At 36.9% G+C, this 16,143-nt stretch overlaps 1 protein-coding gene and 1 long non-coding RNA gene across 3 annotated transcripts; one reads left to right on the forward strand and one right to left on the reverse strand.

The window, feature by feature from the left end:
• Window positions 1-143: 143 nt before the first annotated feature.
• Window positions 144-5,616, reverse strand: LOC114824332 (uncharacterized). The gene is made up of 7 exons (XM_029100912.2): window positions 5,339-5,616; window positions 4,293-4,402; window positions 3,396-3,545; window positions 3,057-3,289; window positions 1,539-1,649; window positions 1,054-1,098; window positions 144-432 (listed from the first exon to the last, which is right to left on the reverse strand). The coding sequence occupies exons 1-7, from the start codon at window positions 5,475-5,477 to the stop codon at window positions 273-275; spliced, it is 948 nt and encodes a 315-aa protein (XP_028956745.1). The 5' UTR covers window positions 5,478-5,616; the 3' UTR covers window positions 144-272.
• A 1,320-nt stretch (window positions 5,617-6,936) lies between these two features.
• LOC114824334 (uncharacterized) lies at window positions 6,937-8,997 on the forward strand. 2 transcript variants are annotated; one of them, XR_003772564.2, is made up of 4 exons: window positions 6,937-7,166; window positions 7,677-7,783; window positions 7,873-7,959; window positions 8,565-8,997. It is a non-coding gene; the product is annotated as an uncharacterized lncRNA (long non-coding RNA). The 2 variants fall into 2 exon arrangements; XR_003772563.2 differs by having other exon boundaries at window positions 6,945-7,166; window positions 7,873-8,077.
• The last annotated feature ends 7,146 nt before the right edge of the window (window positions 8,998-16,143 follow it).

Below are 16,143 nucleotides of genomic sequence, written 5' to 3' on the forward strand. Positions count from 1 at the left end.
ACATTGAAAGAACATTCATTTATTCTCTATCCCTGATATCAAATTCAAGGGTGAGTCACAAACATTCCTCCGTCACGGGATGACCAAGAGAACATTTTTGCTACATATAAAAGAGCAATAAACTGTAAATGCAAGACAAAATATATGTAAATTCCTTGTGACAAAATATATTCTTACTTAAACTCCTTTACAAGTATCTTTAGTATCGCTCATAACAAGGATTCTTGGACGATGTTTGAGCATGGTGAGAGAAAGTAGTAAAACAGGTTATTTTAGAACGCAATAGTTTGCGGTTTTAGTTCGCTAACCTCCATCTGCAAAGGCCTCCAAGCACGCTCGCACCTTTCCCATCTCCCCTGCATATGAGCCAAAAATGCCTCTGCCCATTTTTCCTTGCTCCCTCTCATGCTAAGATCGTAGGGCACCGAGAAACTGTTCAACCAATCAACAAAAATCAAATCTCAGTGATAACGGATACTAAAGCGTGTCTCTGTGTCCGGTGCAGGTAAAGACTACCGAGAGTTATATTCTGGGTAGATAATATATTATGTGTCAATGACAATTTATAAAGGCACAGGAATGATAAACACAATGGTGAACCCGACCCCCATCCATCTACCGATAATATAACTCTCTCCACAAATGTAACACTATCCATTCTCCACAACAAGAAAAAAATGCGGATAGAGAGTATCTATTCTCTGTTAAGTGCATCTCCAAGGACTTATAAATGAACCTTCAACTATGCCCTTACTACATAACTTCTCAAAAGCCTTAACTCAATTAACTTTGGGACTTCCCAACAGTTCGGAAAGAAGGCTAAAAATATAGGGTGGGGTTCAAAATATCACAAAATTCATCCTCGTTACGCATAACATCAATATCATCTCCAGTACCGATGTGCTCTTCCCATAACAGTCAAAAGAACTTGCACTCTAAAAAAAATAAAAAAATTCTTTGTGTTGCCTCATCAAGTATTCTTTTCAACTTACAGAAGATATCCATCAATTATAACACTAATAAAAATAAAATAAAAAATTCACGGAGAGTTACCTCAAGAGTTCGTCTGGTTGATATACTTCATCAGGGGATCCATTCCTGCAAGAATTACAAACTTTTATCTCAACAAGCGACATTGCGTCCGTGAGCAATGTATTTTGAAGACTGACCTTTTGGCTAGTACTGTTAAGTATGCAATTAAATTGCTCAAATATGAGAAGTTTTCTGTAGTTTTTGTTATTTAACTTAGAGCACAACAAGAGACTAGTATTCTCAGCACTTTTTAAGAATTTATCTAAAACAAGCCACAAAAACCAAATGTAAAACATACGAACACATTTTTACTTTTATTGGTTACTGGACTTCTTGCAAATCCAAGACACTATACGTGTACGATGCCATGTTAGTACTTTAGAGAATGAAAATATGTATGTGTGACCCAAGTGGGACATCGAATATCGTGATAAAATATAAATCTAATAATTCAAATTCTGATATAACTACTGAACGCCTCATAAAACAAGACCAGAAAAACTAACCTGCATATTGATATTTTATAGATATGAAGACACTTGGAAGAAAGATTACAAACAGCAGCAACATTATGCTCCTCTCTGAACAAGTACACAACTGGATACCCAAGAAGCCATCTGAAGTATTGAACACAAATTTTTAGTGTATGACACTAAGATTCTAATCCCAACATCTAATACAAGAAGAAATTTAAAACTATTAATTTTCGAATGGGATTTACATGCAACTTCTAACAAGTTCATTCCTTAAAACTTTCTGAAATAGTATAAGAATTACTTCAGAATATCAATTCAGCTTCCAATTTGAGTGACTTTCTAGCAAACTATTAGACTTACGACTCAAATGTTTAGGAGTTGACGGACAAAACAGGCAGTGGCAAAACAACTCTTTATTTATTTCCCCCCTCCAGTCCCACTTTATGTTTTATTTCCAGCCTAATTACTGGCATCAGTCAAACTACAAGTTATCGATTTGTCTAGTGAGTTTCCACTTCATGTACTCCAAATACTTTGTAGCCAGGTTGTAGACTGGAAGTTCAATACCAAATAAAATAAGATTTTTTTTTCCCATTAATGGGAAAACGGAATCAGATTTCAATTTCTAAATATTTTATGCAAGCGTAGGGGACCATCCGACCATAAAAATTTTCATTGTAACTTTTAGTCATTCGGTTATTCCTTGGTGTATGCTTTTCGCAGACGATATAGGGTTGATAGATGAAACTCAGGAAGGGGTAAATGCGAAGCTTAACCTTTGGAGAGAAGTGTTGGAATCTAAAGGTCTTCGCCTAAGCCGATCAAAGACAGAATATATGGAATACAAGCGGGATGCATGAAGTGGAAGAGTGCATCCGGCGTGTTGTGTGACCGTCGTATGCCACTGAAGCTCAAGGGAAAATTTTATAGGACGGCAATAAGGGCGGCGATGCTGTATGGCACAGAATGTTGGGCGGTGAAGCATCAACACGTACACAAAATGGGTGTAGCGAAGATGAGGATGCTTCGTTGGAGGTGTGGGCTCACGAGAAAGGATAAGATTAGGAATGAGTGGGTTGGACATGTGCAAAGAAGGCCTACTGACGCTCCAGTTCGAAGATGTGACTACGGGACAGAGGTTCAGGGCCAAAGGGGTAGAGGAAGACCTAGGAAAACTTTGGAAGAGACCCTAAGAAAAGACTTAGAGTACTTGGATCTAACGGAGGACATGATACAAAACCGAGCGCAATGGCGTTCTATGATTCACATAGCCGACCCCACTTAGTGGGAAAAGGCTTTGTTGTTGTTGTTGATGTTGGTTATCCAAGCCAACTTAGTAATGTGCCTGTAAAAGGGACCACCTAACTCCTAAGCAATTATCTGACCATACCAGTTAAAAGTCCATCTGAGTCATTCAGGCTACTTTACATATCCAAGTGGTGCTGAAATTGTTCACAAACATATTCAGCATCACAGAAACCTGAAGCAGGGAAATGCTACATCCCAAGGGTAGTAAAGGTGTATCCAAACGTAAGCTTAGACAGTTACCCATTTAGCGTTGGCAGTAAGACCTCAGTATTTTGCATGCAGCTACTCAGATCGATAAATTCAGATGACTGAGAAGGGATGAGTTCATTTATGGGCGGTTCAGCATCAGCTGTTATACTGTGAGATGGCGAAGCCTCATCTTTCCTTCCACCAACAGGAAATACCAGAGAGAACAACTTCTGAATAGATATAAGCTGCATCCCCAATGGGTTTTTTTCTGCTTCTGTTATCATCTGCAACACAAATGAAAGAAAGGCAATCACCAAATGGGAGAAAGAAAAATGTTCAAGTTCAAGGTAAAGATTACAGGGGGCGGAAAAGAATATAGCAGAGAGTAACCTTTGGAGGATCTCGTTCAACATCCACAAAGAGCAACTCTTGTTCTGAGTTCAAGCTTGACCTAACATGATCAGCAAGCCCTCTAACGTGTATCAAATATATCATTTCTTCTATAACCATTACTCTCAAATGCTCAAAAATGGGTGACTCCTGCACAAAAGTCTTAAAGGTTATTTGATTTTCAGAAAACCAATAACTCTAAAAGTAAAAGGAAAAAGGACAGAATAATAATATGACATGATATGCAACGTCAATAGATCATGTAATGCAGATTATCAGCTAATGCTCGGCCCGCATCCTAGTGGAAATGTAATGGGAAAGAGAGCTGAGAGAGATAAGAAATGATTAAATCATAAAACCCGGATCATCTTTGCCAAAAAACCAACTAAAGACATACCAACACATATCAGTACATGTGTTTACAGAAGTACGAATAAGCAAATGCAGGTAATATTATATAAAATGAATTGCAATCTTTCTTACCAAAGAACAAACATTTGACTTATGAATTTTAAACATTAGACTCCGAATCCTTAAACCCTAAACAAAAACTTATTCAGTGTGGGGGGGGGGGGGGGAGAGAGAGAAAGCACCACGTCTCGCGGGTTATACCATCGATGTGCGTGTCACGTTTACATGTGTGTGTGCGCGCACCACCATGATTCCTAATTGAACTTCTATGAAATGGTTTCACCGGATTCAGCTAATTGTCTTGACTAATTGTTAATAACTTAATATAGACATTTGACTATAGCTATAAGTTAAACCTATTGGTAAATGGTATTATTAGAATGATTTAGAAAACTTGGATAAAATGTCAGTATGAACTGTGACAGAATCAGCAGCAAAACTAATTTAAAACCAGTCAACTAGTTTAATAAAGTTTTAAGGACAAACCTTTTGACAAAGTTTCAAAATAGCGCAGAGTCTCTCTTGCAGTTCAGGCATCTTTCCGCCATAGTCTACCAGTATCACTGGCCTCATTCCAGTGCACAAAGCTAGAATATCTGCCTCCACAAAACCACAAGTCGTTAAACATAACAGTAAAATATACAAACTTTGGTTGAAATGTTTACAGATATATTCCTAGTAAGCCAGAGGAATTCATAGTGGCAAGGAGAAAGATTCTTGAAGGCTTGGATGCGCTTCTCATTTACCGTACACGGTAAATTCAGGATCTTGTTTCAATTTTTAAAGGGTGATCACCAAAAGTATCACCACATAGAAGTGGACATATAGTTATCGTTATAAATCAAAATACTACAAAAGCGCAGGGTTGAACACAATTGTTTTACTTCCATTTCCATGTACATTTTACGGGGAAAAAGAATATTAAATCAAGATTATATGTACTCTTTCCTCTACAGCCTCTTTTCATTTCGTGATCACCAAAGAAAGTTTCTTTCCCTTCTTTGCTTTCTATTCAAATAACAAAGATCATCATCAATCAAATGTATGTTTTTTGGGTTACAATCAATCAAATGTATCTTCATAATCACATGATTTCTCCATTTTTGCTCTGGATGAAACGAAAAGAAAACAAAAAAGGAAAGATTTTTCAGGAAACCCAACCCAATCCCACTGACAAGTATAAAAGAAAGATCATTTGCTGGCCCTCTAAATTACAACACAAAAAGGTGGAGTTGCAAAATTGAAACCAAAGGAGCCACAAGAGCAGCATCTCAACTTTTAAAGATAAATATTATCGACAAACATATTCAGCTGAGAGCTTATACAGGCACCAATGAAGAATTATCTACTCCAACGTTTGAAGGAGACCAAATTTACCAAAACTCATATGCAAAATTGAGCTTGTGAATTGAAACACAACAAAATATTGAAAACCCAGAAGCCAAAATGGAGTGTTCATTCGGGAAATCAGAACAACATAAACTGTTACAATTGAGAGAGAGAGAGAGAGAGAGAGAGAGAGAGAGAGAGACCTGTGTCAAGTCGACGTCGAGAGTATTTGAGACGCCATTTGATTTGAGAGAGAGAGGAGTTCAACACTCTCAATGCTTCATCTAACTCTGCAGCTTCGGTTAAGAATTCCTTGTCTTCTTTTTCTCGAGGATCCTCCATCGACACACAGAGAAGACAGACTTCCTGAAAGTGCCGCTGCTTGTTATGTCAAGCGGTTTTTACCAGTAGAGAAGAGTGGAGTGTGGCCATTTGGCATATGAATTCCCGTTTCTGTTTTTTTTTTTTCGTATATTTTCTTCGAAATGAATTTCACATACGGGACTAATTAAAATTAAATATAAAAAATATATTGTACAATATCGAAGACATAACAATAAAAGATTCACAACATAACGATTAAATATTGATGACAGATTAAAATATTGATCATTTCGCTAATTGAGATTTAGCTTCAATATATCATTTTGACCAATTTCCTTTACTTATGTTCTATCAAAAATCATATGACCGTTTGAATAAGAGTTCAAGATTTTTTTGTAAAACCGTATTCGTTCATTTTCTTCATTACAAATGAATGTTTTAATAGTTTTGAATTTGTATATTTTTTGTGAGAATGAGCTGTAAATGATATTCTAAATGATAAACGATTTGGATCGTTAAATTATATTACAGAGTGGGTCCCATAAAAACGTGTGTAACAAATGTTATGTAAAAAAGTGGCCGCCCATTTATTTTATGCTAAATCTACAATCCACTTGGTGTTAGATCTTAAGTTTGTAATTTTAAATAAAGATCCAACGATTAAAATATCTGTAGTACCTCTAGAGCATAAAAAAACATAATAAAGGTCGTACCCAGTGCATAAGGCTCCCGTTTTACGCAGGGTCTGAGAGAGGTGAATGTCGGCTAACATAAAAAAAAATCCCTTTACGAAACACCTTGTTTCGTAAACTCTGGGAGTTTGAGTGGCTCAAAATCAATATACCAAATATTTCTCTCATCTAACTTAGGCGATGTATTCAATTGGAATTTTGAGGGATTTTAATTCTTTTAATGAATCTAGGGGTATTCAATCAAGATTTTAAGTGATTATCTGAAATTCAATTTATAATCAATCAAGATTTTAAAATAGTTTATTAAAATCCTTAGAAATCTAGATGTATTCAATTAAAATTTTAAAGAAGTTTATAACATTACAAGTGTATTCAATTAGAATTAGAATTTAAAGAATTTGGAAAAGTTGAGGAATTAGAGAGAATTTGAGAGATTTTATAGTGTATTTTAAGCAACCACAAATCTCACTTCTCCCTATGAGATTTCAAGGGAATTGAATCAAAATTTTACATAAAATATGTACAAATAAGTTAAACTTCATAAAAATCCATAGATTTATAAATCCATTAAAATTTCTCAAATTCCCAATTGAATACACCCTTAGACCATCATGAAAGAAATGTCAAATTATAATAGTATAGAACATTGTAAGGTTTAAAAACTTGTTAAAACTTTGAAGGGTCTTATTGTATGGTTTAAAATTTGAGGGGGCTATGTGATAAAAACAACAAACTTGTGAGGTTTCAAGTTTCAAACCTGATCAAATTCCGCTCTGGACAAATTTGACCATTCTTTCTTTCACTACAGTCCAATTTCTGGCGACGGAGCTTTGGTGGGGAGCAAAGACGACGATTACAGCACCGGATGGAGTCGGAACTAAGAACCTCCGGCTACCACTCTCCTGACAGATCCGTGCTGCGCAACCGTTGCTGCAATCGTCGTCTTGGCTGTCCACCAAGCTCCGTCCGTCACCATACATGTCAATTGGATATCGAGTTATCGAATATTTTTAAGGTAGCAAGCAAGCAACAAATAGCATTTGTCGATAGAACTCCATGAATCAATGTGCTTCTTTTTTGTTCAAATTTATATGCTTTTTGTTATTCATATGATATACACTTGACATTTGGTTGTATCCAATCCATTGTTTGATACATACTTGATAAAGGGTTGAGATTGTGGTTGTTCAATTTTGTGTTCTTTGTTTATCTTCCAATGCTGTAAATTATATTGGTTTATTGTATTGTAAATGTCGGCCTGACGTGCAATTTGGAGGTTTTTATGGAGGTGCTGCTAAATCCAACTCAATCCTGTAGAAATTACGGTTTGCAATGATCTCTAACTGACATGGAGTGTATTCCACTAGTTTTAAACATCGTAATGGCCTTGCGTGAATGTCTTCGAATGACTAGATTAGCGTTCTAATTTCTGTTACTTCTTAGAGGTTAGAAGTTGGTCCATTGAGTTTGTGCTTGTTTTTAGGTAATTGCGCTTTATTTTGGTGCTTTGTATTGAAATGAGCAGATCCGTTGGTAATATTCTGATCGTCAATGCTAGTGCTTCCGAGTGAAGTGAATGACCAGTATGTGAGGAACAAATTGAAGGGTGTTCTATTTCCATTTCTGTACAAGGTAGGCATGAATCTTTGGATTTTTCCTTGTCGGATCAGATTATCCTGACATAGAACTTACACATTCTAACCCACCGTTTCTATTTTCAGTGAGCCAGTAGGAGGCAGGCTTTCCTATATATACCATAATCGATGACATCAATGCGGTGGACCTATACATTTCATATGCAGAAATTGGTACCTATACCTTTTAGTTTCTTAAGGCTCAAGAGCAACAGAAGTGTTTTCAAAATGTCATCTAAGATGCTGTTAAAAAATAACACTCCTTTACCACATTTAGCGTGCGACATAAACTGTAAGTAGGAGTATCACCTGTTACCAAGTGCTTTTTGTTAACTGATGTATGTTGCAAACGGGACCAAAGACTAGCATTTGGCCAAAAACTAAATTCTTTTAGCAGGCCGTAACGTTGTTTTACTGGTTACCGTGAGGGAAAATATAGCTGTTCTTGTTGATGCACTAGTTCCTTTTCCTTTTCTTATTATTTGGAAGGAGTATGTTAGGTATTTTGACTCTTAAAGAGAAACTTTCACTAGGGCATCAATCTGAGACAATCAGCTATTGGCTATTTTCTCAACGGCACATGAATGTTTTGACTGTAGATCGGCTGGTCCTCAGCTTCTCGAACTGCATCATGGTTGCAATTGGGATTTTCTTTTAGTGTCTTCGTATTTTGTGTTTATTTATGGTTTTGGTATTTCAATCTTTCAATGGTTGAAGATCTTATCTCTCTTAGTACTCAATGATCTCTTAAACCCTTTTTTTTCTTTGGTCATTGCCAGGTTTAGCCCTGAAGCACTAAACTGGTTGTTAATCAGGGGATTGCTTGGCTGGTTTGCAATCTGCAATGCTGAAAGTGACATAGCTAGCTCTGGATACCATTGCTGGACGTTGTGGCGTATGCAGGGTATAATTCCGCAGGGTTGTGCTTGCCCGTATTTGGACAGGTTCTGTTGAGTTGCTCATATTATTTTGTATGCCTTGGACCTGTTTATTTATGTGTGGAAAGTCTTCTTGGAGAAGACTATAAAGGGAGAACTCTATCAAGAGAGTCCACTTTAGAGAGGTGAGGGGTTATGATTCATGCAAGTATACATTATCTGTTGCTCTTTATTGCTTTGTCTCAGTAACCACTTTTTACATGGCTTGACAATCCTAATATGAATTGGATTATGTAACATTGTTTCTATTTGTATACAATTTTCTTTTTATTCATTTCCTGAGAAAAAAAGTAAATCTTTTTTATTGGAAAAATCTTACCCACTGGTATCATTCTGTCCACCGCATTCTGAAAATTTCCTTTGCCCCCCAAAGCATATTGGAAGGTTTTCTGGACACTTCAGGCAGTTATTTGAAAGACTACCCCTTATTGTCTTTGGGCCAAGAATGAACTCCTGCGGAAGCTTTCCTTGCAGAAAGTTGTGATCTAAGTAGAGGGTTCTCCATGCTTCTACTTTTGCTCTGAATTCCCCCGGTATAACACCAAAGAACTGATTCTATGACATGTTGATTGACTTTAAATTTGGAAGAGTGACCAAATTGAGAGGCAAATGTCCACGCTACTGATTTCCTTCGGCTTCAAGCACTTGAAGCTGTGTTTCGGGTCCAAGAAATCTTACAACTTCTAAGGTGGTGAAGGTGTTGATTGAAACATTGAGTTCGGTCAATTTGGGCAAGGTAAAAATATCTCTTGTAATCGTACCTGAAAGCCTGTTGTCACTCACATCTAGCAACTGCAGACGTTTGCGTTTGTTTAATGCCGGAAGGTGCCCGGAAAGCAGGTTATGGCTGAGCATCAATTTTCTCAAGCCTAATGGAACATTTGGCATACGCCCATAGAGATTGTTTCTGCTGAGATCTAATGTCCTCAGCTGCCACAACCCTTAGACTTCAGGGATTCTCCAGTGAATCCATTGTTGGACATGCTAAAGTAGGTCAAACTCCTTAATCCACTAATGCTTGGAGGAATGGTGCCGGAAAGCTGGTTATATGAAACGTCTAGAGATTGAAGCATTTTGAGCGCAGTCAATCCTTTGGGAAGGTTGCCTGTGAGGAAATTGCCGGACAATGAAAGTCTGGTGAGCTTGTTTAGTTCAGAAATGGTATCCGGGATTGGTCCTCGAAAGTGGTTTTTGCTTAGATTGATGATAGTGAGCTCTGTTTAGATTCCAGATTGACGGTGTGATGAACCCCTCATAGCCACTACCGTCAAGCTCAATCGTTATTCTGCTAGGGGAGTTGTCAAGCGCAAGATTCCCAGAAACTCCCCCACCCCCCGGTACTCTCACATGGATCCAATGCAAACTCCCAAGTACTCAGATAAGAAGAGACGGGAACAGAGTTGGGATCAATGGCACGCTTTATAAGACGAAGAACTTGAGTATCGGAATCGAGAGTGAGCGAATTAACTAGCATCGAAACTGAAAATGTGGTGATGAAAATAAGATAAAGTAGATAGAAGGAGCAGAGGGGAGGCATAAGCTTGCCCATTGGTAAGGGGGAGCTCAAAGCTTATTTCAGTTGTTGGTTTGCTTGCTTTGTGTGGGTGTGTTGTATGCTATAAAGTGAGGGATGCAAAAAGACCCCTTGAATAGGGAAAGATTTTGTTGTTAAATCTCATGCCAAGAACTTGGGGGCAAATTATATCCATTTCTTTTAAAGGTTGTCTGCATTTGGGGATTTTGCTCTCTTTTGCTCATCCAACCTAATCTTTCTTTATCCAAACCATCTTTTTGTATACTCATTGTTTTTGCCAAATAGTTGACAAAAACGATCTGTTGCATGCTTAAATGGAAACAACAAAAACGATCTTTTTGTATACTCATTGTTTTTATTTGACTCTCTCTCTCCCGTTTCTCTGCTTTCTCTTCTTCCATTTGACTCTCTCTCTCTCTCTCCCGCATGCTCAGATACAAACCCATACTTTCTCTTCATTTCATTATCTTTCTCTTCAATTTCGGTAAATCAAACTATTTTTCCCCAATTTAAAACCAACGATATGAAAAGGCTAAGGGAGGCGAGTGTGGACTGAACTGCATCAAACTATGATTTCCCTGCACTTCGCAAACATCGCGTCGTTCCGGCCAGCGCAAACGCCGAATTTTTCCCTAGAAGGAAGTGCGTTTCGGTCTGTTTCGCCGGTATTTCGGCAGATTCGTCTCCAACTCAGCCCGGAAAGCCCGAAATCGAGCTCGAATTCATCTGGGTTGTTGGGTAACGAAGCTACGTTTGGGTAACGAAGCATTTGGGTTGCTGGGTTTGTGGTGGAGGAGGAGGCTACAGGAGAGAGGGAGGGTAACGAAGCTACGGGAGAGGGAGGCTGCGGGAGAGAGAAGGAGGGTAGACAATGGAATTTTTGTGTTCAACATACGTGGAACAACCCGTTCCAGGGGGGAGGCGGGACGCAAAAACACCCAATTTCTGTCCCGTGGAACAGCGCGTTCCACTCATTTTTGGCGTACCAAACGCGGGACGGAACGCCTCGTCCCATTCTGTCCCGTCCCGTTCCACGTACCAAACGCACCCTTAGTGAGTACCAAACAACATACATAAATCTAATCAAGTCCCATCCCATCCAGTCTAATACTACAAGTTATATCCATGTCAGCCCATCAAACGTGCCCCAAGAGCATGAGGAAGGTTATGAGGAGATGAGGGAGGTTGAGAAAGAGAGGATTTTGATATTAAATCCATAAGAAAAAAAGTCTGTCACGTCCTTGTTTGATTCGGTTTAGCTTTTAAACTGAAAACCCTATAACATAACCGGTTCAAGCTAGAACTTGTACATTTCCTAAAAGTCTCAAAAAAATTATTTTATGGAGTCCCATGTCGAATAATTTATCACTAAGATGGGTTGCAATATAATATATATATATATAGCTACTTATTGAAAATAACGATGAGGGCAATTATACCATGGACAATGATGATCATAATTGAATGAGCTGTTAATTGAATTATTGGAAATTTGATGTGGAGGATAACCAGGATTAAATATGTTATGAAACCAACTGTTATAAACAAATAGAAATAATTGAAAAAATGATTGATCTGTGTTTACCTTGAATTTGAGATATTCGATGAATTGACTGTGAGTAAGGATTTTATGCTATTCAAAATCAGTTGTTATGAAAATATTCTTCATAATGAAAATAATGAATTCAAAATAATGATGCAAATATAATTTGAAAATAAGTTTTATTGCAAAACACTGGAACTTACAATTGATTTACTGACGATTGAGTCAGCAAATAAGAAAATGATTGATGAAAAGGATATTGGTGCACGCAAGCATCCTTGACATTTGAAAGTTAAAAGTGTTTACAATTTTGATTTCTTTGGGTACAGTGTGAACTCAAAGAAAGTTTTTACTGAGAAATTGTGAAAATTCCAAACTTGAAATCTTCCTCATCCGGAGTCTACTTTTTATAGACTTGGAAAAAGGTATTGGGTGACTTGCTTTTACTATTGATGAATGATGACTTGCTTTCACTATTGATGAACAGTGAAATTTGTTGGAATAATTGCTGCTTTCATTGTAGAATATGGATGATTGAATGACTCCAAACTTTGTCAGAATCATTGGTGGGAATGTGCTGGCTGACTGAATAATTCCATGCTTTGTCAAAATTATTGGTGCGAATATTGTCTGAACGCTTCACATGGTGACTTTGGAAAGATGACTGAATTTTCACATGGTAATTGTCCTAATGTTCACATGGTGACTTGACATGATGACTGAAGTTTTCACATGACTTTATGCAAATGGGTCATGGGAATCCTGGTAGTCGACCCACTTAGCTGACTGTGTTTTTTGACTTGTTGACTTGGCTGGTTGCTGTGAGGACGCATCTGAAGATTCGGAGTCTGAAACTTCTTCTTCTTTAGTGTGGAGCATCGCTGCTTCTGCAAGTAATTGTTGTGCTAAATATTTGAGCTGAGTGACTTTATTCTTCTTTGAGCCTGATGATTTGGAAGACTTGATTGTTCTTTTGAAGGATGAGGATGGACTAATGTCCAATAATAACTGTTCCGGGATGACTGGTAGTGATAGCTGTGCTGGTTGTGCCAGAATGATTGGAGGTGGAGTAATGGGAAATTCAATGAGGACCTAATTGATGGTTGAATTTATCCCACCGCTTGATTGATCTGTCCTGGTAGTCGACCCACTTAGCTGACTGTGTTTTTTGACTTGTTGACTTGGCTGGTTGCTGTGAGGACGCATCTGAAGATTCGGAGTCTGAAACTTCTTCTTCTTTAGTGTGGAGCATCGCTGCTTCTGCAAGTAATTGTTGTGCTAAATATTTGAGCTGAGTGACTTTATTCTTCTTTGAGCCTGATGATTTGGAAGACTTGATTGTTCTTTTGAAGGATGAGGATGGACTAATGTCCAATAATAACTGTTCCGGGATGACTGGTAGTGATAGCTGTGCTGGTTGTGCCAGAATGATTGGAGGTGGAGTAATGGGAAATTCAATGAGGACCTAATTGATGGTTGAATTTATCCCACCGCTTGATTGATCTGATTCTGTAGACTTCACGTGTTTCGACTTCATAATTCCACTTCATAATCCATGAGACTTTGTACTTTGGCCATGAATATTGGGAGAAGTGTAATTCTGTAGTTGAATCGGCTTTTGTCAAATTTCTGCTGGAAATTGGCGGATAGGACCTGCATAAACTCTTTTGGTAGGAGACTGGCTATTAGGCTGTGAATTGACCACCATTTTGGGAACCATGCAGGAAAATTCAATATGAAACTCTTGTCAAAATTAATGAACCATGAATGACTAAAATCTTCTGTTTGATGGAGGAAGATGTTAATCCATGCATCAAAGTAATTGTAATGGTTATTGGGAATATGGACATATTGAGTATGAAGAGATTTGGTTTTATAAAAGGGGATTCTCCAATCTGATTAGGTTAAAAAACCTTCCAATGTAAAGAGAATAGTAGAGGATTTTGTTTTCATGGGTTTTGCTGTAGAGAGGTTTGATTGAAATTGACTCAGTTTCACTGAGGATAGCTTGATATTATTTCAGTGTTTTATGTGATGTTATAAGATGATAATGGAAATTAGGTGGAAAAACTGTTTTGGCTAATTTTTCTGGTGCTTGTTCTTGATTAAGATTGAAAAGGATACTGAAAATATATTCATTGGGGTTTTTCTTGACGTATGGTGATGTTTTGGTATAACTGACTGGTTGGGATGATGATGATTGGTATGTTGGGGTTGAATAAAGGTCATATTGACTGACTAATGCCGTTTGGTAATTGGGACGTGGTGTTTGGTAATTTGGCCTAAAGTTTCCTATTGTGGAATATAAGGGAGTGAAACGGTTGGTAATGGCTAAGGCCGATGAAGAATATGAGCTTGATTCTTGTTTTACTGGTGGTGGTGGTAAAGTGGCTGGAAGCCTCCTTTGATCAGGTCTTCTTGCTGTCATTTTTCTCCTGCAAAAATTCTTTGGTTAGGAAATCAGGGATGCAATTTTGACTACCTTTGATGTATTCGATTTCAAAATAAAAATACTTAATATTGCTTGCCATCATGCAAAAATCTGTTTTGATGCAATGTTTTGAACATTTTTTTGTAAAACATGTTTTATAGATTTGCAATCGACTCTGACTAAAAACTTTTGATTTAATAAATCATTTTGAAATTTGCTAATGCATAATACTATAGATAATATTTCTTTCTTAATATTACTATAATTACTTTGTGTTGGATTCCATACTCCTGAATGGAAACGAACAATTTGTTCAGGAGATCCGGAAGAGATTGACTACTTGAGAATACCTCCGTAACCAATTTCAGAAGCATCAGTTTCAACAATTTTGAATGAATTGGGAGTTGGAATGCCAAGATAGGGCAAAGTCTTAATATGTAATTTAATTTGTTTGACAATGGAAGTATGAGTATTGAACCAAGGTGAAGGATTTTCTTTTGGACGATCAAACAAGGGTTTGCATTGTTGTTTAGGATGTGGATAAAATTCTGCAACATAATTTAAGGATCCTAAAAATTTTTGTAACTGGGTTTTATCAGTGATTTCATCTGGGAACTTATCTGCAAACTGAATTACTCTATCTATTGGCTAAATGGTTGACTAATGGATATTGTATTCTAAAAACCTAATTTTGGTCTGAAATAACTTAATTTTGATTGATGAGACAACTAGTCTATTTGACTTAATTATCCTAGCAAACATATTTAAGTGTTTCTAATGCTCATCTATCGATTTGGAATAAATGAGAACATCGTCAATATAAACAATTGAGAAATGACTGTATTGATTAAATATTTCATTCATGATATTTTGAAATTCTCTGGATGCATTCTTAAGATCGAATGACATTACATTTCATTCATAATGGTCGAAAGAAGTGACAAATGTAGTTTTGTATTTGTCATCATCATGAATTTGAATCTGCCAAAATCCAGACTTCATGTCGAATTTTGAGAATATTACAGCTTGACTAAGTCTCTTAATTAAATCTCTTTTGTTAGGAATTAGATACCGTATCCATTCCAGGACTTCATTAAGAGGTTTGTAATTAATGACTAACTTAGGAGTTTCTCTTTCTAAATCAGCGTTTTTTCTGGACATAGAAAGTAGGACAAGACCAGGGTGATTTACTTTTCCTAATGATTCCTTTATTGAGAAGTTCTTGGATTTCTATTTTGCATTATTCCATAACTTCTTGACTCATTTGGATTGGTCTGGCTTTTGTTGGTATTTTCTTTTCATTAAATTGCTTATTGTAAGGAAGTTTAACAATGAGTTGTTTTCTGTGCCAAAAACCGTTGGGAATATCCGAACAAATTTCATGAACAAGTTTATTTTGAAAGTTGTCAATGTTTTGTAACAAAGATTTATTTGTTAATTGTTCTTCAATTCCTTTGTAATTAATTTCTTCTTTTAAGAAATTAATTTGTTGTGATTTTTTGGTGACTAGATTTATGGTTTTTGAGATACTATCTTTTTGTAATTGTCTTAATTTTTTGAGATCTGTTTCCGTGCAAAACTTAAATGTGATTTTTTGTCCTAACATTCTAGTGGTTATACGGTCCTGGTGCACCTTAAAAGGATATATGAGAGTTATGAAAGGGGGACCTAAAATGATTGGGTCTGAAATGGTTTTAATCAAAACAAATGGGGTTTTAAAACAAACATGGGTTTTTGGGATTTCATATTTTAACTGCATTGGTGACTAGTTTGCTGCACTAAGAATTTATGTTGATTTATGAAAATACATAGTGGGAATTAAACCTTCTTGAATACAATTCAAATCCGCACATGAGTCAATTAAGGCAATTGTTTCTAACCGGAAATCTTCAATTATTATTTTTATTTTAGA

Source organism: Malus domestica, chromosome 04, assembly GCF_042453785.1.
Source record: "Malus domestica chromosome 04, GDT2T_hap1".
NCBI classification, from domain to species: domain Eukaryota; kingdom Viridiplantae; phylum Streptophyta; class Magnoliopsida; order Rosales; family Rosaceae; genus Malus; species Malus domestica.

Excerpts from the sequence above, each read along its gene's own strand:
- LOC114824332 (XM_029100912.2), bottom strand. The coding sequence starts at position 5,477 with ATGGAGGATCCTCGAGAAAAAGAAGACAAGGAATTCTTAACCGAAGCT. Across the intron at positions 4,403-5,338 it reads TCGACGTCGACTTGACACAG|ATATTCTAGCTTTGTGCACT; the intron begins GTCTCTCTCTCT and ends TTGTGGAGGCAG. Across the intron at positions 3,290-3,395 it reads TTGAACGAGATCCTCCAAAG|ATGATAACAGAAGCAGAAAA; the intron begins GTTACTCTCTGC and ends TTTGTGTTGCAG.